Source organism: Peromyscus californicus, unplaced genomic scaffold (genome assembly GCF_007827085.1).
Source record: "Peromyscus californicus insignis strain IS unplaced genomic scaffold, ASM782708v3 Scaffold_8__1_contigs__length_139910024, whole genome shotgun sequence".
NCBI classification, from domain to species: domain Eukaryota; kingdom Metazoa; phylum Chordata; class Mammalia; order Rodentia; family Cricetidae; genus Peromyscus; species Peromyscus californicus.
Window position 1 is genome coordinate 15,132,259 of NW_026294606.1, and position 22,505 is coordinate 15,154,763.

General features: G+C 42.3%; 1 protein-coding gene across 3 annotated transcripts in view; it reads left to right on the forward strand.

The window, feature by feature from the left end:
• Fam120a (family with sequence similarity 120A) overlaps window positions 1–22,505 on the forward strand; it is a 105,619-nt gene that overhangs the window by 7,931 nt on the left and 75,183 nt on the right. For all 3 annotated transcript variants that reach the window (XM_052728173.1, XM_052728176.1, XM_052728175.1), the window contains exons 2-3: window positions 13,417–13,663; window positions 19,048–19,130. In XM_052728173.1, coding sequence (XP_052584133.1) covers window positions 13,417–13,663; window positions 19,048–19,130 — 330 coding nt within the window. The remainder of the gene's footprint in view (window positions 1–13,416; window positions 13,664–19,047; window positions 19,131–22,505) is intronic.

The following is a 22,505-nucleotide window of genomic DNA, read 5'->3' on the forward strand; positions in this document are numbered from 1 at the left end:
GCCCTACTAACCAGTGGTCCCTCCCCCTTCCACCAACCAGGCTTGTTCTCCACATCCCACATGCTCACACCCCCACCAGCTATGTCCTTAATCTGCCTCTTGGCTTCTCACTCTGAATAAATTTCTAATTTCATTGTTGCTGTCCCAGAGCTTGGACCCGATAAGAAGTGTCAACCCCTTCAAGGCTTGTGTTCTGTGTTCCTTTCTGGACGTCTTCCCTGGACTTCCCTTGCCTTTTCCCAGTTCTGTAGTTTTACTTTCTACCCAGACAGATTTGAGCCTCCAGATCACTCCCATCAGTCTGCACTGCTTCAGTCACTTGACTGTTCCACCTCCCCACTCTGCTAGTCCCTACACTAATGACACATGGTAGCACCACAATCTTCTTACCTCTTCCTCTTCCTCATTCCCAGCATCCTTGACACAGAAGGCTACCTACCACACAGCTGCTCTGCAAACCCATTGGCAGGTTCTGAAACCAAATTGTTCTCTATCTGTTGGCATTTAAGAAATGATACAGACTCATACAACCAGAATCTAGAAATGTAAGACATATACTAGGAACTAGTACCATTTCCTGCTGGTATGTCAGAATGGCCTCGAACTCGAACAGTTAGTTACCCCAGGTTATTCATCTTTCACACCCTGGCAGAGCAACCCACCACATCTTCAGAGAGGCCTCTGTTGTGTTCAGACTTGACTAACTTGACTAAGCCATTAGAGTCCAGCTCTGTTCAGACTTGTAGACCCTTCTGCAGCCCTGGCCATTATATCTTATGCTTCATGATTCATGCCATCCCTACCTTATTTACCTGTTTAACTTATTTGAGTCTGTCATACCATCTTTTCTGATTGCTACCTCACTTAAGTTTGTCAAACTTATACTCTCTTCAAAGCCTGTCTCAAACACCACCTTGCTTCCTTGGTGTGTGTGTGTGTGTGTGTGTATGTGTGTATGTGTGTGTACGTATGTACCCATGTTCGTGCATTTGGAGGCCTGAGCAGGACGTTGGGTATCTTCCTGTATTAGTGACCACCTAACTGCTTAGAGACTGGGTCTCTCAATGAACTGTAGCTTGTTTTGGTTAGGCTAGGTTGGCCCGTCTCTGCCCCTCAAAGGGTCACAGATGCATGCAACTGTGAGTTCTGGAGATTTGTCCTCAGGTCCTCATGCTTGCAGAGCAAGCACTCTTACCCACTGAGCCATCTTCATAGTCCCAACATTTACTTAAACAAACAAACAAACAAAAAACCCAGGGTCTCACTGTGTAGCCCTGGTTGGCCTGGAACTCCCAGAAATTTGCCTGTGTCTGTCTCTGGAGTGCTGGAATTAAAGGCATGTGCTGTGGTTGATGTAATGTGTACCCCAGTAAACTTATCTGGGGGTCATAGAACAGAACAGTTACTAGATTAAATTTAGAGGTTAGGCAGTGGTAGCACACACCTTTAATTCTAGCATTCCGGAGGTAGAGATCCATTTGGATCTCTGTGAGTTCAAGGCCACACTGAAAACAGCCAGGCATGGTGACTCACGCCTTTAATCCCAGGAAGTGATGGCAGGAAACAGAAAGGAATATAAGGCATGAGGATCAGGAACTAGAGGCTTTTTAAGCTTTTAGGCTTTTAGCAGCAGTTAAGCTGAGATCCATTCCAGTGAGGACTCAGAGGCTTCCAGTTTGAGGAAACAAGGTCAGCTGAGAAATTGGCGAGGTGAGGTTGGCTGTGGCCTGTTCTGTCTCTCTGATCTTTCAGAATTTACCCCAATAGCTGGCACCATGTTTTAAATTAATAAGACCTTTTAAGATTTGTGTTACAATATGCCACTATGCCAGGCTTTGTTTTTTGTTTTTTTTGAGGGTTTTACTATGTAGAATTGTCTAGTCCAGAACTTGCTATGCAGGCCAGGCTGGTCTTGGCCTCACAAGTACTGGGATTAAAGGTTTACACCACTACATTAACATTCACTTTTTTAAAATTAAATTTAAATTTAATATTTACTGTATTCTTTTATATAGCCAGAAAAATTTTATTTTCTTTAACATTTGGATCAATATACATTTATTAAAATGTGTTTTCTTATGCTTTTTTTTCTGTTTCCCGAGGGGCTTAATTCCTTTTTTTTTTTTTTTTTTTTTTTTTGGATTTTTCGAGACAGGGTTTCTCTGTGTAGCTTTGCGCCCTTCCTGGAACTCACTTGGTAGTCCAGGCTGGCCTCGAACTCATAGAGATCCTCCTGGCTCTGCCTCCCGAGTGCTGGGATTAAAGGCATGCGCCACCACCGCCCGGCTCCTTTTTTTTTAATGTTTACTTATTTTATGTGTATGAACCATTTGCCTGCATGTATACATATCTATACATATCAGGTGCCCACAGAGGCTAGTAGAAAGCATCAGATTCCCCCAGGTCTGGAGTTATAGGTGGTTGTGAACTGTCATGTGGGTACTGGGAATCAAACTCTCAGTCTTCTGGAAAAGCAGCCGGCGTTCTTAACCACTGACCCATCCCTCCAGCCCTGAAAGGGGCTTAATTTTAGCAGGCAACTGAGTGCCTCTTGCTGCTTGTCATGGAGCAGAGAAGGGAATTGAGAATTAGGGAACCTTTGGGAAGCTTTCCCTGGGTTAGCCAGCGTCGAGGTAAGTCTTTCATATTAACGTTTAGAACTTTTTTGATGCCGTAAGATGACATATTTGTGAAGACTTGGGAGTAATTCTTAGTTAGGGTTGACAGATGAGGTAGTTGGCAGTGTCATCAGAGCCCCCAGGGCAGAGGATGTTAGTTGGGTAGAGGCCAGGGATACTGCTAACATTCTGCAGAGTCCAGAACAGCTCCCTGCAGCAGAGAGTTACCTAGTCCTGAATACTAGTAGTGCCAAGTCAAGGAAATCTTGATGCACTCAAATCAAGGATTCTAAGTTGTAGGGCTTTGGGGGCCTTTGTACACCGGGAAGAGAACTCGGAAGTACAGCTCAAGTTTCTAAACTAAAATATACGTTTATATATATTCCCTATCTTTAAGATATTTTTAGGCCTATATTACTCTTCATTTGAGTTTACTGAAATTTATACCAATGAGAAGAAGCTAATTAATACACAGTACACATTCCACTTTGGTAAGCAATTAACTGTAGGAGTAAATGTCAAAAGACTGTATATGAAGAAAGGTAGTTTAGAATGATTAGGCTATTTTCTAGTGGATTTGTAGACAGAATTTCAAAGAAACAAAACAAACAAACAAAAAACCCCTAAAACCAATTAGACATATAAATTTTGAATCAAAGTTTGGGGCCAGAGCCATGGTTCAGTGGTTAAGAGCACTGTCCTCACTCATGTAGACATATACATGTACACTTAAATAAATAACAACATGCAGTGTTTTAAAATTCTCCAGCTGCATGTGTATCTTACTTATTTTGCTTTTTCTTTTTTTCCTCCCCCGATGGAAAATAAGTTCTATGAGGACCTTGGCTGTCATCCAGCTCCTGGAACAGTCCCTGGCATATTGTAGTTGTTCACAGACTACCTGCTGAGTGTGACACACCCAACACTGCAGCTTCCTTCTGCAGGCTGTGTGACAGGAGGAAGTAGAGGATTTTTCAGGCCAGAGTCAGTTAATTCCAAAGGTGACTGACTGACTGAGCTCATCCCAGCCACCTGGTGCCTGGATTTTATCTTGCAATAATCCTTTTATGCTTCTTAACTCAGATGTACTCTGTTGAGAAGGCATAAAGGAGGGCTGTGTAGGTAAACTGGCATCTGCTTTTCTCCTTGCTCCTGATTTGAGGCATCATGGGGGAGTGTGGACTGAGCTGCCTTTGAGAGATAGCATCCATTTGTGCCCTGGCCATTTTGGTATTTATTTTGCTATTGTCTCAGAAAAAAACAAAACCAAACCCTGACAAAAACTAGACTAGTGGTTGGAAAGAGTGGATTTCCCGTGCTGTTGCCGTTTTGCCGTGCTACAAACCCTGCAGCTAGTGTGGTGTAGTTAACAGGCAGTCCAGCCAGAGGCTGGTGGACTCCTCAGGCCAGTGTGGGCTCCTTTTGGAACTAGAGCCCATTCAGGAAGAGTGACAGGACCACTGAGACAGCTGGGGGTTCTCTAGACCCTGCCCAGACCATTTGCAAGTTGTTGGACCGTAGAACTTTGCAGACATTGCTGCGGTAAATTGTATCAATCTAAAATTCTTTTTTTTTTTTTTTTTTTCTGAACTCTGAGAATTAAGTTTTGGCTTTTAAATTTTGGAATGAATTTAAAATTTTACCATTTATTTATTTATTTAGATACAAGATGTTGCTATGTTATAACTGAGACTTCAGGTGCATGTCACTGTGCCCAGCTTAGAGTGACTTTTTTTAAAAAAATAATTTTATTTAACTTTATTTCATGTGCATTGGTGTGAAGGTGTCAGATCCCCTGGAACTGGAGTTACAGACAGTTGTGAGCTGCCATGTGGGTGCTGGGACTTGAACCTCTGGAAGAGCAGCCAGTGCTCTTAACTGCTGAGCCATCGTCCCTCCAGCTCTTAGAATGACTTTTAACAAAAATCTGTTTTAAGTTTTAGTCGAGTCATTTGGAGGTTTTTATAGTAGACTATTTTAAATAGAATCCATATAAAATACTATGAATGTCTCTTATCAAGTTTTTTAATTTTTAAAAAAATGTAAAGTTTAACTTGCATTTCTTTTATATCTACTCCCTTGTTTGTTTTTTAAAGAAGAGAAAGAAAACAATTTTATTACCAAATAAGCAGAGTCAAACTGCAGTCATGTAACAAACAGCCTGCTAAAGGAATTGAAAGGGGAAAAAAATCATACCCTTTGGTAGTTCAGAAAAGGCATTACATACATGCTCCATTGTCATATATCCACAGGGAAAATAAGGTTTGTATTTTTTATTAAGTAAAAAGTTTTATCTTGGAGTTAAGTGCCTAAGTCTTCTAAGATCAGGAGTCGAGGTGGTACCCTTCTTTTATTATTGTGTTTTTACAATTGTAGTATGGTATACATAATTTGGCGCCTTAACCAGTTTTTGCATATATAAGTGTGTAGTGTGCATTCTTGTGTGAGCACATGTGCATGTGTACATGTGAAAGCCAGTTGATGTTGAGTGTCATCCTTTACTGATTTTCACTTTCTGTGTTGAGGAGCAGGCGGTCTCCCACTGGAACTCAGAGAGCCTGAGGGTTCCACTAGTCTAGCTAGCCAGCTTGCCCGTGGAATCTCAGCTCCACCTTCTGATCCCTGGAATTACAGATGGGCCACCATGGCCCCACGTCTACACGGGTGTGGCTAGGTGGGCAGTTGCAAGGCAGCTGCTTTACCCTGTTGAGCCGCCTCCCCACCCTGATGATGCACCTTTTTGGGAACTGCTATGCTGTTCTTCATACTTGCTCTACCACTTTACATTCTCGCCTCCCCACCCCCCGGGTTCTGATTTTCCACATGCTTGCCTATACTACTTCTTACCTGTTTTGAATAGTAGCCATCCTGCTGAGTATGGTTACTTGTGGTGTGGTTTGCATTTCTCTAATACTTGCCAAAGTTGTGCATCTTTTTTGGTGCCACTCCTTTTATTTCAAAAGAAATGTTGCTGGCTGTGGTGGAGTTCAGATATTTTTCATTGCTTTTAGGACCATTGCCTTCTATTCTTATGGAATAAATGAGGCATGTAGGATCTGCTTGGTCAGCTGTGATCGCAGTTTCTCTAGAGGGAGAGATTGGAATGAATGCTATTACAGTTAAATCTCTATCTCTCCTTTAAAGTCAGAAGCAATAACCCACCTCACCAGCTGGAATTGACAGTTGCGTTCTGATTTGTGAGTTGGATGAGGGCAGGAACAGAAGCCAGGAGTGAGTTTCACTACCTAATACCTGTTGACTAGACTTTTGTGGGCATACGTCAAAGCCTGTTCTTGTTTTGTCTTTTTTTCTCTTTTTTTTTTTTTGGTTTTTCGAGACAGGGTTTCTCTGTGTAGTTTTGCGCCTTTCCTGGGACTCACTTGGTAGCCCAGGCTGGCCTCGAACTCACAGAGATCCGCCTGTCTCTGCCTCCCGAGTGCTGGGATTAAAGGCGTGCGCCACCACCGCCCGGCTTTGTTTTGTCTTTTAGACAGAAGAAGTGAGGTTCATCTATGACCAGGCTAACTTGTATTTTCTTGGATGGCTGGAGGATGGATTAATTATTCCTTGAGCTATTGTAAAAGCATTTTGAGAAAGGTTATACACAGTGTTTCTCTGTGACATGTCCTGTTTTACTTCAGAAGTGCCTGACACATTTCAAGTGTTTGTTACTTGAAATGATTCTGTGAGGTTCACATGTAATGTGTCCACTCATCCCAGTTTCCTTGTAATGAACACAGAAGCACACCAATATTAAGTGGGCAGTTTACCCACCTGCTTAGCAGGGACATAAGAGCGTGCTTTCCCTGGAGTTGAGGAGCGAGTGGTAGGGCTGCCTCCAGGGCTGTCCCTTTGTCTGCATTTCACAATTAATGGATTAATTATTATACTTGCTAGCTAATCTTGAAAACTTTAAATTATTATTCTTTATAGAAGTAGCTTTTCTCGGGAGGCAGAGCCAGGCGGATCTCTGTGAGTTCGAGGCCAGCCTGGGCTACCAAGTGAGTTCCAGGAGAGGCGCAAAGCTACACAGAGAAACCCTGTCTCGAAAAACCAAAAAAAAAAAAAAAAAAAAAAAAAGAAGTAGTTTTGACTTACTTGCCCCTCTGTTTTTAGTATGTGTGGGTATTTTGCCTGCACATATGTCTGTGTGCTGTTTGTGTGCCTGGTACCCACGGAAGCCAGAAGAGGGCGTTGGATCCCCTGGAATGGGAGTTACAGACCGTTGTATGCCACTGTGTGGGTGCTGGGAACCAAACTCTCGTTCTCTGGAAGAGCAGCCAGTGGTCTTAACATCTGAGTCATCTCGTCAGCTTCTTATTTATTTATTTATTTATTTATTTATTTATTTTTTTTTTTTTTGGTTTTTCGAGACAGGGTTTCTCTGTGTTGCTTTGCGCCTCTCCTGGAACTCACTTGGTAGCCCAGGCTGGCCTCGAACTCACAGAGATCCGCCTGGCTCTGCCTCCCGAGTGCTGGGATTAAAGGCGTGCGCCACCACCGCCCGGCATTATTTATTTTTTTAATATGACATCTAACACCATATTGACATTAAAAATCAACCCAGAATTCTGTGTAAGTTGATAGTAGAATAAAAATCATCCTAAGCTAAATAGAAGGTACCTCCTTGAGAGCTAAACCAGTACATTTTGCTGCCACTTAAGCTTTTCAGCACTAACCTTCCCTGTTTCTTGGGAGGGCTGGCTTAGACGGGCACCTTGTGTGGGTCGCTGGCCTTGCACTCAGCTGGAGCTGAAGAAGATTGTTCTTTTGAGTGTGTTCAGGGATTCTGGAGTTTCACTTTCTTGGTTGGAAGCATGCACTAGTTCTAACACTGTAGGTGGTCTCTGGCTTCTGACATGGGATTTCCAATGACAGATGGGTTCTCTCTAAGTATCTGTGAAGGCTTCGTTCTCTTGTTGTATGCTTTCTAGGGGTTAACAGTAACAATCTTCTCAATGCTGTGTCTCATAGCATTCTTTTTTGTTTTTTCGAGACAGGGTTTCTCTGTGTTAACAGCCCTGGCTGTCCTGGAACTCCCTTTGTAGACCACGCTGGCCTTGATCTCACAGAGAACCACCTGCCTCTGCCTCCTGAGGGCTGGGATTAAAAGAGTGCAACACCACTGCCCAGCTATTTATTATTTTTTAAGAAAGGGTCCTGCTATGTAACCTAGACTGTCCTTGAACTTTCCATGCCTTGGCATACTGAACACTGAGATTATAGACATCTGTCACCAACTGATCACATACATTTTTTTTTCCCCTGTGTTGGGATTTGAATCTAGAACAGAGGTTCTCAACCTGTGTGTCATTCCATTTGGGGACCAACCAACTCTTTTCACAGGGGTCACTAAGATCATCAAGAAACACAGATATTTACATTATGATTTATAATAGTAGCAAAATTGTAGTTATGGAGTAGCAATGAAAATAATTTTATGGTTGGAGGTCACTACAACATGAAGAACTGTAAGGTTGAGAACCACTGAGCTAGAGTCTCCTGCTTGTTAGGCAAGCACTTGACCCTAGAGTTCCACCCCCATACCAAAGATTTATTAATTGACTTCTGCGTGTGTATCTGTGTGAGTGTATGTGCAGGTGTATGAACTAGAAGAGATCTCTGCCTGTTCCTTTTCAGGCAGGGTCTGTCCTTACAGCCAGGGCTCCTTCTTGGCCAGGCTGGAAGCCAGCAAACCCCAACATGCCTCCTGTCTCTGCCCTACTGTGCCCTGGGGAGTGAGGGAGTTAGGGCTGCAGGCATTTGTGGGGTGCTGGCTTAGGTACTTGGGTCCAACTCTGGTTCTCATGACTGCAGAGCAAGCACTCTTCTTAACCACTGAGCTGTTTCTCTAGCCTTAAGTGTCACAGTTTTTATTCACTTCTAAAAATGAAATTAACAAGTTTATGAAGTTATAAAAATACAAATTATGTTATTCCCAGGCTCATCTTGGGAAGAGTAGAAGCAAGAGAAAAGGAAAAAGTAATGGAGTCCTGAATACCAGAGGAGGATGGCTCCTATTTGTCCTACCCTGTCTTCTGAGCACTGAAACTTTAGTACTTCATTTGTGTGTGCATGTACATGTGTTCATGTATGTGTGTGCACATGTACATGTGCACATATGTGCGTGTGCATGTGGAGGCCAGTGGTCAATGTTCAGTGTGTTCCTCTCACTCTCTACCTTATTTTTTGAGACAGGGTCTCATCGAAGCTAGAGGCCATTGGTATGGCTGGTAAGCTCCTGGCCAATCTCTTGGCCTTCCTCCTTAGTGTTGGGATTACAGAAGTTCTTTTACATGGATTCTGGGGATCCCAGCTCAGGTTCTTATGCATGTATAGCACACACATCACCTGAGCCATCTCCCCAAACCTTATTTTAAGTTTTTAAAAAATACAATCCAATCTATTTATTTTGAGTCAGTAATTATGTAGCTGAGGCTGGCCTTGACCTCTTGGTTCTCCTATTGCCACTTAGCAAGTGCTGGGGTTACAGGTGTGTGCCACCATGTCCAGCTTCTTCATTATTACATTTGATGAAGACTGCCTGTGGTGCGGCACTCTTCCCTTCTCCCGCTCAGAGCTCCCGTTTGTGCCGTTTTCCCTCTGATCACATCCTCTGCTAGGTCTTTTTATCAACTACCATTGCCTTAAAGCTTGGAGAATTGTGTCTTCGGCCACTGTAAACATTCATAGTTATCTAGCTCATTCATTCATTCATTCATTTCATTATTCAGTCAGTCAGTCAGTCAGTCCTGGTTAAAGGCTGGAAGCAGGTTAGTGGTGGGGTGAGGGTGGATTCTGCCCAGTACTACTGCAACACAAAACAAAAGAAGAAAGAACAGTCTGATTAGAAAAAGAAACACATTCTTTGGTCCTCTCTGCTGTAGACTTGGCGCAGATTCTTACAGTTTATGGGACCCTCTCTACAAAGAACAAGGACCTCTGCTCACACACACATCTTTGAATTAGAGAAGACTTGCTGCCTGACACTGGGGAATCACTGAGGTGGAGAAATGCTATAGCTTGTGAGTTCCCAAGGATTCTTAAGTTACAGATTAGCAAGGTGGTCTCTCCAGCAGCAACAGTATGCGCGGTCGCTGAGTGGTCTGCAGCAATTCCCCCATTAGTTTCTTCCTCCACCCCAGCAGAATTGTTTGTTCTCAATACTGGTTTTCAGATTAGCATTTAAAAGCAAAGTGTAGCTGGGTATGACTATGAAGGCCTGTAACACCAGCACTTCGTAGGCTGAGGCAGGAGGATTGCAAGCTTGAAAAAACACAGTGAAATCCTGCCTCAAACAAAGGAACAACAAAATCCAGTGTATTAAAAAGCTCACAAACTTTAGTAATTTACCCCAACTCTAATTTGCAAATGATTAACAATACTGTGATTTTTCAATAAAGACAGATAAAGCACTAAATAAATAGCCAGCTGCAGTGGATATATGATTAACTGCAGGGGATGGATGATTGGCTGCAGTGGATATATGATTAACTGCAGGGGATGGATGATTGGCTGCAGTGGATATATGATTAACTGCAGGGGATGGATGATTGGCTGCAGTGGGTATATGATTAACTGCAGGGGATGGATGAGTGGCTGCAGGGAATGTCTGAGTGGCTGCAGGGGATGGGTGATTGGCTGTAGTGGATGTCTGATTAGCTGCAGTGGATGTATGATTAGCTGCACTGGATGTCTGAGTGGCTGCAGGGGATGTATAATTAGCTGCAGGGGATGTCTGAGTGGCTGCAGGGGATGTATAATTAGCTGCAGGGGATGTCTGGCTGCAGGGGATGCATGATTTGGTGCAGGGGATGTCTGAGTGGCTGCAGTGGATGCATGATTTGGTGCAGGGGATGTCTGAGTGGCTGCAGTGGATGGATGAGTGGAGGTCCTTTTGTTTTGTAGAGACAGACTTCTAAACTGTAAGAATCTGTCCGAAGTCTCCAGCAGAGAGAGGACCAGAGAGTGGTCTGCTTTCTGGTGGGACAGTTCTTTCTGTCCTTTTGTAGTAGTGCTGGGATGGAACTGAGGGCTTGTACATGTTAGGCCCTCCCAGCCACTAACCTGCTTCCCAGCCCTTAAGCAGGTTTTGTTTTTTGTTTTTCTTTTTTTTTCTTTCTCTTAAAAAGTTGTGCACCCATAATTCCACTACCCTGATACAACTCTGTTGGGCCTTTTCATTTCCAGTCTGTTTCCACAGACACAGTTTTACATAGCTATAATTAACATTTTATTGTGTTCTAATATGATTAATGTTTTAATGAAACTTTCCTCAAGTTTTTCTACAAAACGTTGTAGTGACTACCTGTTTCATAGTTTAAGCTTAGTTTTCTCCTGTAGGAGTTACTATGATTCTTTTCATGGTTCTAATGATTTTTATTTGGTAGATTAATTTTTAGTCTATTTCTTGGAGTAGGGTTACTAGTCAAAGAACGTGAAGGTTTTACAGCTTTTAAAATATATCGCCTACTGTTTTATACCACTCCCAGCATTATTTGAAAGCTGACAAGTTAGACCTGACCCCTGCTGACTCAGTCTTCACCTTCTGCTTTCTGGCTTCTCAGCCCAGGTGGAGTTCTACTTCCTGGTCTTTGATTTTTACCTCAGATCTGAATGGGCATGGCAGTGGAAGCCCACCCAGAACTGCCTCTTCTTCTCAGCCTTTGGTTGAAAAACTTTTCCTTAGGAGAAGCCTCTCCTGCTTTGGGATGTAGCCACTTCCCTGCCCTGTGAAGCCGATAATCTAGGAGCTCAGAGAGTGATGTACTGAGGAGTTGAGCCTAGCCCTTCTGGTCCGTAACCTTGGAGGTGGATCTATCTGCTCTCAGTTTTCTGGAGCAAGGTGCTAATAAACCTCCCGCAGATAGAAGCATGGACTGCGTAGACTCGCTGCACCATCTCCTACAAGCTCACGAATCCTCTGGAACAAGCAGTCACCTGTGTGTCCTAGGAATCTTTTAGGAAATGGCTGGAAAACAACCAGTGTGGAAGAATATTTGATAAAGAACTTGGACTAGACTAAGATTACCATTTCTAGATGGGATTAATTTTAGAAATTTTTTTCAGCTACTTTTCTGTTTTAGCTGGTATGTTTCTAGATTAAGGATGAAGTAAATTTCTTTTATTCTAGGGAGAGCATTACCTAATTGTAGTTTTGCTTTTTCTTATAACGTATGTTTTATTAAATTTTCTCCCCAAGAGAATTCAAAAGGTTATTTTTCCTTTAACTATTATCCTCAACAGTTTGCTTTGCCTCTTGATGAGATTTCATTACAACTAATTTCAGCTAGACCTGGAAACCACTTCCATTGTGAAAGCCAGCAAGGAGATTAGTTTAATGATGGCCACCACTGAGGAGACACAGATGTTCTGTGTCACTTAGGTACAGTAGGATAGCTGCTGGTCACTTGACCCTTGGCTGCTGGAACTTAAAATTTCACTCATTACATCCATACATTAGATCGTAGTTCTAGAAATTTCAGGTTAAAGAGGCATGTGTTTCTCCTAAGTCTCTGTGGAGATTGAACTGAGTCCCCTGCTTCAGTGGAAATTCTAGTCTCTAAAATACCTTCATTGGCTGGGTGGCAGTGGCGCACGCCTTTAATCCCAGCACTCGGGAGGCAGAGCCATGCGGATCTCTGTGAGTTCGAGGCCAGCCTGGTCTACAGAGCGAGATCCAGGACAGGCACCAAAACTACACAGAGAAACCCTGTCTAGGAAAAAAACAAACAAAAAACCCAAACCTTCTTCATTCATAGAAACAAATAGCTTTCTAGAATTTTAGTTGGACAGAGTTTGAGAATTAATAAGAGAGGGAAATCAGTAGTTTGGGATTTGAAGTATTATACCTTGTTTAAAATTTTAAAAATGGCCGGGCGGTGGTGGCGCACGCCTTTAATCCCAGCACTTGGGAGGCAGAGGCAGGCGGATCTTTGTGAGTTCGAGGCCAGCCTGGTCTACAGTGCGAGATCCAGGAAAGGCGCAAAGCTGCACAGAGAAACCCTGTCTCGAAAAACCTAAAAACAAAACAAAACAAAAAAAATGATTTTGACTTTGGTTTTTAACATTTCAGAGCCGTTTTCAGTGCTGTGGGTATGTGTCTAGGACTCCAGAGGACTTCGTAGGTGTCTTCCTGCTCCTCAGCGAGCCTCCAGGCTAGGTTGCTGTGTCTAGTTGACAGTGGGGATGCAGAGGGAGAGTGCCTGGGCTCCTTCTCTTCATAAACATGGCAGTTAGCTAAGTGGTAGTCCTGATGTGGCTTGCACAGGGACAGTTATCTTTAGGGTGTTCGTGTGTACCCCAGGCTCATCTCTAATGAATACCTCAGGAGCATAGACTAGGAGACAGGTAATGCAGGCCTTTACTTAAGGGAGACAGTATGGTGTTCCTTTCTGACCCTTTTGATGTCCTTTGAAGAGGCTGTTGGCTCTGCAGATGTGGGTGCCCTCTTTGTCTTACTCTTTCTGCTTTATTTTCTTCTTCATCTCCCCTACCCCTTCCATTTTCCTTTCTCTTAAATACTGTTGGAGGGATCAGTCAGATTTGCCTGTTTTTAAGTAGGATAAGTTTGGATTGTCATGAGTGGGAATTAATTTGCTGTCTAGATGGGATAGTGGGTTATTGAGAGGTGATTTGAATTCAGTTTTCCTACAAAGTTCCTGTTGGAGCACTGTGCTGCACACTTGGTCCTGGCGCTTTGTGATCCTTTGGGTAATGTTTATGTCAGACTGCCTGCTGAGCCTGCTGCTGCAGTTAGAGCCTGCATTTTATGGCATCTCCTTTTTTTTGTGTGTAGGTTGCACAGAGCATTGAGGATCACCATCAAGAAGTGATTGGCTTCTGCAGAGAGAATGGTTTCCATGGCTTGGTGGCGTATGACTCTGATTATGCACTGTGCAACATCCCCTACTACTTCAGTGCCCATGCCCTGAAACTGAGCCGCAATGGGAAGAGTCTCACCACAAGCCAATATCTGATGCACGAAGTTGCCAAGCAACTGGACCTGAACCCAAATCGTTTTCCTATTTTTGCTGCTCTGTTAGGTAGGTGGAGTAGTGTGAAAACTATTTTCTAAGGGAGTGGTACAGTAAGCATACTGATGTATCTTTTGAAGATTTTCTGCCTGAGTGCTTTGGTTTTATATCTGATATTTACATTTAAGAATGAAAGAATGGGCTCTTCAATTGCATTGTTTTGGGTATGTTTTCTTTATTTGCTAGTAATGTATTATTCTTGTTTCTAAGCTTTATATGTTGTTTATATATTGTTCTATCCAGGCTGAAAAACTTACTTTGTGATAAACTCCAAATTTTAGGACAATAACATTTCTGAATTACATATGCCCACTATGTTTTCTGAACACATGCCCACTATGACAGTGTTAGTGATCATCAAACTGGTATCATAAATTGTGTTTATAAAAGAAGAAAATATATGTGCCTGGCATTGTGGCACAAGCCTGTAATCCCAGCATGCAGGAAGCTGAGGCAGGAGAATCACTGAACTGAGCTACCCAGTGAGACTTTCTCAAAAAACAAGTGGGCTTAAAGGGTGACTCAGCAGTTAAGAGTGTACTGCTCTTGGGCTTTTTGGAGCCCACTACCTATGATGGGACACCTCATGCAGCCTTGAGGCAGGGGAAAGGCTTGGACTTGCCTCTACTGAATGTGCCTCCCAATGGGAGGTCTTGCCTTATTATGGGGGGGGGGGGAGTTGGGAGGGGGAGGCTGGGGGAGCGGGAGGAGGGAAGAGGGGGATCTTTGATTGGTGTATAAAATGAATGAAAAAATTTTCTTAATAAAAAAGAGTGCACTGCTCTTGTAGAGGACCTGAATTCAGTTCCCAGCACCCGTGTTGGGTGGCTTGCCTCTGTAAGTACCTGCACACATATGTGCATATTTCCACATAGAAACACACATGGGCTGGAGATACGGTTCAGTGGTTAAAAGCACTTGCTGCTCTTTCGGAAGACCTGATTTCAGTTTCCGGCACCCACATGACAGCATACAACTGTCTGTTACAGGGAATCTGACACCTCACACAGGCATATATGTAGGCAAAATACCAATGCACATGAAATAACACACACACACACACACACACACACACACACACACACACACACCCACCCACCCACCCCAGAAATTTCTTCGGTCGTGCCTAGCCCTGTGGTCGGGATGAATTTCTCCTAACTGCTTTCTCCCACCTGCTTCCTGCAGCTGCTTGGTCCCAAGTAAACATACAGAGGCTTATATTATTTACAAACTGTATGGCCTATAAGTCAGGCTTCTTGCTAGCTAGCTCTTACAACTTAACTCAACCCATTTCTATTAATCTATATATTGACATATGGCCATGGTGTTACTGGTCTGTGGGCATCTTGTTGCTCCTTGGGCGTGTGGGCTGGTGTCTCCCCCAACTCACCCTTCATCTCGTCTTTAGTTTGAATGTACCACCTAACCTTATCCTGCCCTGTCATAGGCCAATGCAGCTTTATTTATCAACCAGTCAGAGCAATGCATTCTCACAGCGTACAGAAAGACAGAAAGAAACCCCGCGCATGCGCACGCGCACACACACACACACACACACACACACACACACACACACACACAATTCAAAATAAATCTTTGATTAGAGAGACAGTTCAGAGGTTAAGAGCACTTACTGTTCTTGCACTGGACCCCACCCCCACCCCGGTTGGTTCCTAGCACTCACATGGTAGCTCACAAAACATCTATAACTCTAGTTCTAAGGGATCCAATGCCCTCTTCTGACCTGTGGGCACCAGGCACACATGTATGGCACACATACATACCTATATACATACATGTAGGCAAAACACTTGGACACATACAATAAAATAAATAAGTTTAAAATTAGAAAAAAAAATCTTGCTGAGCAGTGGTGGCACACATCTTCAATTCCAGCACTTGGGGAGGCAGAGGCAGGGGGATCCCTGAGTTCAAGGCCAGCCTGGTCTACAGAGTGAATTCCAGGACAGTCAAGACTACACAGAGAAACGCTATCTCAAAAAAAACTAAAGGGAAAAGAAAACCACACACACAAAAATCTTTAAACACAAAGAAAATATGCCACAGGGCTAAAGCATTGCTGTGATTTCTTTCCCTTTGCATGGTAGCCACTATTATAAAAGAAAACAATTACTTTTTTGTTGTATTTTGTTTTGAACAAGAGTCTTATATAGCTCAGCTTGGCTTCCAGTGACCTTGTAGCCGAGGATGAGCTTGGACTTTAGGTCTTCCTGTCTCCTCTGGGATTACAAGTGCATGATACCACACCTAGCAGAAAAACAACTACTTTAAAATAAAAACAAACTATTGTAAGTAGATTAAAAACATCCCATGAAAGAATTATTTTGCTGTATTTCCAGAAAGGATATACTTTATGTATTAATTTATATTACTTAAATATGTTTCAAGCAGTAACATGTACATATGCACATTTTTTTGCTTATTTGCTTTTTTGTTTTTGTTTTTTGAGATGGGGTTTCTCTGTGTAGCCCTGGCAGTCCAAGAACTTGCTTTGTAGACCTGGCTGGTCTTGAACTCACAGATCTGCTTGCCTCTGCCTCCTGAGTGCTGGGATTAAAGCTGCACGTATACACCTTTTACTTTGCACCTGCCTTGTGCAGTTCCTTTCCTGTTAGCCTCCCCTTCCTATGTCTTTGTGTATGTGTCAAGCTACTTTAAAATTCATCTCTTTAACTTTTTTTGCATAATTGTGTCCAAGTAGAAATGCATGTTTTTTGGAGTGATTTTTTCCTGAGACTTAATTCCTTGGCTCTCTACTTTAGATACTCAGGGCCCTTTGGGGAGCTGAATGGTCTCTAGTGAAGTTACTGTGCTTTCTATGGAGTTAGCTCATCCTGGGAAATTAATTAGATTGTGGGTTATTTTTACAAATTTCTAGTTACCAGAAAGATAGGTGTATGCAGGTCAAAGGTCAGTCTCCAATGACTTTCCTCTGGACAACTGTCCACTTTTGTTGTTGATTTCTTTTATTTTGAGACAGGGTTTCTTATTGGGATCTGGGGCTCACCAGTAAGTGTAGGCTAGCTGGCTAGTGAGCCCTAAGGAGGGTCCATTTGTGTCTGGTGCACATGTGCCTCATGTTGGGGTTATATAGGATGTGACATTATATATGTCTTTTTATGTGGGTGGGTTTTGGGGTTACAGTTTGGGTCTTCTTGCTTGTAAGGTAAGCATTTGCCAACTGATCTCTGTCTCTATTTAGCTCTAGTTGCAAATATAGCAAAAAATTCTTATGGAATTTTTTGTGTTTTGAGATTTGGAAGATTAAAAGAAATGAAATATATTTTCAGAAGTTATAATGTAAATGGATACTTTTTTTGATGTTAAAAGTATGTGTTGAGCTGGGCATACATGCTTAGCATTTAGAAGGCTGATGCAGAAAGATTGGGAATTTGAGGCCAGCCTGGGTGACCTTGACATATTAGTTCCAGGTCGGCAGAGTTGTATCTGAACCTATTTTATAGCCAGGTGGTGGTGGCACACGCCTTTAATCCCAGCACTTGGGAGAGAGGCAGAGACAGGAAGATATCTGTGAGTTTGAGGCCAACCTGGTCTACTGAGCTAGTTCCAGGACAGCTAGGACTGTTATACAAAGAAACCCTGTCTCGAACCCCCCCCCACCAAAAAAAACCCTAATATATTACATATATATTGGTAGGTAGGTGGCACGTTACATAGATGATTCAATGTTTACTTAAGTGCTAAGCAGAATGTCTTTTGCCTAGATTGAAATATGGATGAATATTTGATTTCTGTTTAAGAAATACTGAATATATTTCTTTGAGGTAATATCAACTCATACTTTTCTAGATAATTATATTAGAAAAATTTGAAATAAGTGAAGAAACAATCCATAGCAATACTTTAGCTAGCTCTGTATATCCCTGTTACTCAGGAGAATGGGGCAAGAAGATCATAAATTTAAGTCCTGTTGGGCAACTTAGTAAGGCCCTGTCACAAGACAAAAAAGTGAAAAGGGGGCTGGAGTGTAACTCAGTGATAGAATGATATCAGCCCTTGTTTAGTTCCCAGTAGTTAAAAAAAAAAAATAATAAAGTCATCCAATTAATTTGAGGTATAAGAGTCTAGTCTATTTAAGAAGTTTAGGCAAATTATGAGCAAGTTTGTTTATTTTAGATTTTGTAAAAATTTCATTATCTTTTTTTTTTTTTTTTTTTTTGGTTTTTTGAGACAGGGTTTCTCTGTGTAGCTTTGTGCCTCTCCTGGAACTCACTTGATAGCCCAGGCTGGCCTCGAACTCACAGAGATCCGCCTGGCTCTGCCTCCCGAGTGCTGGGATTAAAGGCGTGCGCCACCACCGCCCGGCAAATTTCATTATCTTTAAATAAAGCTATTTTCCTTTTCTGTCATAGAAAGTGCAGCTATTTAAAGTTTTATTTTAGGAAAGTTGAGTGGAATACTCATTTAAATGTTTGAGTATTTTTATAAAGTCCATTACTGATACTGGAATTAACTTCATATTTTTTTAAGTTGAATCTTTAAAATAACCCTGAGACTTTGTATTTCACAATAAGATTCTGTGCAGGTCACTAACAAGTTCAGCAGCACAGAGCCCAGTTGTGTGCACAGCTGGGCTTATCTGTGGGTCTGATGTCCTGGTTCCTATTGCACGTTGGGGTGGGTGCTGTGCTGTAGCAATGCTGCAAAGGATTGCCTTTGTATTACTGCTTGTTAGTAGGGAGTTAATGAATCTGATGTTTTAATGTGGAAGTGATAAAACCATGGTACAAACATCACAGAGTTACTTAGGAAATTGCTACTTTTAAATTGCAGCGAGAGTACCAGCACCCTGTAGGTGTTAGTGTTTCAGGCACTCATGCCCTGCTGTGAAAGTAGAATACCCTTCAGGAATGTAGTTCTTACTTGTAGACTAGCATAGCCCTAGAGGTAGGACAGACCGCTCAGATATTGTGGTCTGTGCTTTGTCACAGATACTTTTGGTGATTCGTACTGTAACACAGTTGTCGTCATTTAATCTTTCTAGGGAAGATTTTATAACCACAGACTCCACATTTGGCTATGTAATTGTCAAATCATTTCCAACCACAAGTGTTTCAGGAACACATGAAAACTTAGGTCTGGTCTCTATGTGACTTCCCGGAATCCTTAGACTGACTTTTTGCATAGTGCTGGGAAGTCATTCGTGTGATTGATGTCCAGACTATACTGAACATTCACTTGGTGCTTGAGTCAGCTGTAAGGACTGCCTGCTGTGTGTTGCTTCATAGAACAGTGTGAAGAAATGTTGGTCTGCTTGAAAGCCGAATGCAAGTTAGCTAGCATGCAGTGGTGGGGTGTTTCCCTGTGTCGCTGATAATGATGGCTTTTACATTATCACATTTCTATTCTAGGAAATCACATACTACCTGATGAGGATCTGGCTTCCTTTCACTGGAGTTTACTTGGTCCAGAACATCCACTCGCCTCACTGAAGGTACAATGTTGCTTGGTTTTCCAGCTTGCGGCTCACCACTGTGACTCTGCTACTGCTTAAACGGCGCCTTAGTGACTTTCCTGAAGAAGGGACATGCTGTGTGGTAGAGTGTCTTGTTTGTGACTCACCTTGGGATCTTCTCTGTCTTCTTAAGTAACCTGCTGCCTTCCTTGTTCTCAACACCTGTGTGGTAGGCAGACATACACATTCCATCAAAATCCCCTTCAAAGAATGTCCTGTGCCTAGCTAGACAAGAAGAAATCTTTGAGCTGCAATTTTTATAGATTAACATTTTTACTTAAAATACTAATTTTTTTTCAATAGGTAATGTCATCTGTCACTTAGATCAACATCTTTTAGCACACAGTCTGAGCATTTTTAACATAGTCATAACTTTTTACCTTTCTACAGTTATAAAATAGTGTATTTTAATGCTTCTTGAATAATGAGAGAATGGTTCATTTGCACTGGTTTATTAACACAATGTTCTTTTTCTCACTTCCCTTTTCGTTTTCTCCGTTTGTGATAGCAATGAACATCAGAAAAGAGACATTTCACCAGGGTGTTCTGAAGTGAGGAGGTTGTTTATTCTATGTAAGCCTACAAGAAAGGAGTGAGATTGGTGTGGGCCGTGAGGACACTCTGGCACCTGTCAGTGACACTATGCCTGGCATTATCACTTGTTAGGTGGCTTAGGAAATGCAAAGGTGGGGACTTGGACACTGTCACTTCCAGCTCTGGGACCAGCTTCCTTAGAGTAAGGGAAAGGGTAGAGAGTGGGTGGATGGTCTCCAGAGGCGTGCCGCAAAATCTGCATAAACGGTTGTAATTGATGTTCACTCTTAAATGTGAGTTTTTCTTTCCTTGCATTATTATTGATTTCCTGAAGGGAAATCTCTCAAGTAGGATTCCTTTTTTTAGTTCTTGCTGCTCAGAACCTTTTTTCCTCTCTCATCTGTGTCTTTGAAGTATTTTCTTTTCACTGTAATATTTCTTGGTTAAGTAACCTTCAACTTCTCTTGAAGGTTAATTTCCCCTTCCTTTTAGGAACCACTTGTTTCCCTTTTACTTTTTTTTTTTTTTTTTTTGGTTTTTCGAGACAGGGTTTCTCTGTGTAGCTTTGCGCCTTTCCTGGAACTCACTTGGTAGCCCAGGCTGGCCTCGAACTCACAGAGATCCGCCGGCCTCTGCCTCCCGAGTGCTGGGATTAAAGGCGTCCCTTTTACTTTTTGCAAAGCTTTCCTTTTGCTGTTGGTAATGGAGTGTCCCCTGTGTGTTCTTAGGAATGAAGTGACAGGACCTGCTATCTTGATGATGGCGAGTGGAGTAGAGGCTGGGATGGTGTGGTCTCTAACAGCTGGGCTCCAGGTGCTGCACCTGTGCACATTTGGCCTGTTAAGCACTGGGTCCTTATAAATGGGGACTTCGTGGATACTTGCTGTAAGGGATTTGAGTGGAAACCTCCCGCTCTATGCATGTATTGTCACATGTTCAGCTGGGCCGCCTTTGCTTTGCCCTCCATAAGCCTAGATATGAAGAGTAATTCGTAGGATTGTTGGGAAACCAGCTTAGTAAGTATATGTAATGCTGAAAGGATAGAAAATGTTTGTCTAGGTAGCCACCATCTTGGTTCAGTACTTGCTGACATTCCCCATAAATTATGTAGACATGTCTGTGTCTTGTTTTAACTCAGACTGTTTGGAAACAAGATGCAGTTGTCGCAGCACACTCCATCCATGCGTACTCCATCCTGTGTCACTGCACCTACCACTGAGGGCTTCTTCTCTGTATTAATGTTACCAGTAACAAAACTCCCGGCAACTCACAAATAGAAATTTGAGCATTAGATCTATGTTCCGTTTTTCCTTTTAAAAAAACTTATTTTTGTGAAGTTGGGAGGAAAAAGTGAGGGAGGTTAGGGGAAGAATTGGCGGGGAAGGAATGAGAAATGAGTTGGATCCAAATACATTATAAATGTATGAATATTAAATAAAATTTTTTTTAATTTATTCATGTATTATGTATACAGTATGCCTGCAGACCAGAAGAGGGCACCAGATCTCATTACAGATGGTTGTGAGCCACCATGTGGGTGCCGGGAATTGAACTCAGAACCTTTGGAAGAGCAGCCAGTGCTCTTAACCTCTGAGCCATCTCTCCAGCCCCTAAATAAAATATTTAATAAAACTTTTTTATAGTTACTAGTATTTTATGTGTGTGTGTGTGTGCTCATACATACACACATATATCTCTTGGAGAGGTCAAAGGACAACTTGCAGGAATTGCTTTCTTCTTTCCATCATGTAGGAATCTGGAGATTGGATTTAGGTTGGCAGACTTGACAGACAGCATGTTACCCAGGCTGAGCGATGCTGCTGGCCCCAGATTCAAGTTTTCCAACCATCCAGCCCGTGCTCTTAACCATTTGAACCATCTTTCTAGCTGTTGTTGGCCACTTTTTATGTTTAGATTTCTTTGTAGGCATTTTCTGTGTGTGGCACTGTGTTAATCATCCTAACATGGTTGAGAGCTGCGTGGGATGATTTTTCTTTTGGAATGTTATTGATATGCATCCCAGCTGCTATTATTAATCTTTCTCATTTTTCAGTTATAAAATTAATTCTATCTTTTGAAAATTTGAATACTTGTTGCTTATCTCCATAATACTCCTAGAATTTTAATTGGTTTTAAAAATTGATATTTAGTTTCAAATTCAAGTTTTCCTCCCGATGTGTAATCTGCACTTAACCTTGCTGTCTCCTCAGGGCTCAAGTAGAATTCTTTTGCTACTTGTTCCAGCTTGCTCTTTGCTCCTTGAGACCCCCTTTCTCTTTCATCTTGTTCCCAGGTTCCTGTGCCTTGAGTTGTTAGACAGTGAATTCATGTAGGACCAACTCACTGTGAACAATAATGTAATAAATTTCATTCTGGCAAAATGTGCCAAATGTGGTGTGATAAAAGATTGAAATAGGTGAAGACTCACACTTGAGCATACAAACTGGAAATCTTTAAAAGAATCTGACACAGTATGCTAAAAAGAAAACTCAAAGTCTCGAGAAAGTTTCATCTTTAAATACCTAATAAAATCACAGATATCATGGATAAGAAGCCAGCAGTCCACAGTTTATGTGGCTCAAAGTCCTCAGTATGCTTTCAACACTAGGACTCTTCCTTCCCTTTTCTCTCCTCTTTCACTTCCCTTTTACAGGTTTTCTGTGGCCCAGCTGCTCTTGAACAGCTGGTGAACTCATGAATACCTGCCAAGAGGACAGCTCGGTGGGAAGATTGTGCTGCCCTGTCAGTCAGTGCCTTGTGTTCGTTCATAACTAGACTGAGTGCTGTGCTGGACACAGTCATCACCCAGCACGTAGAGCT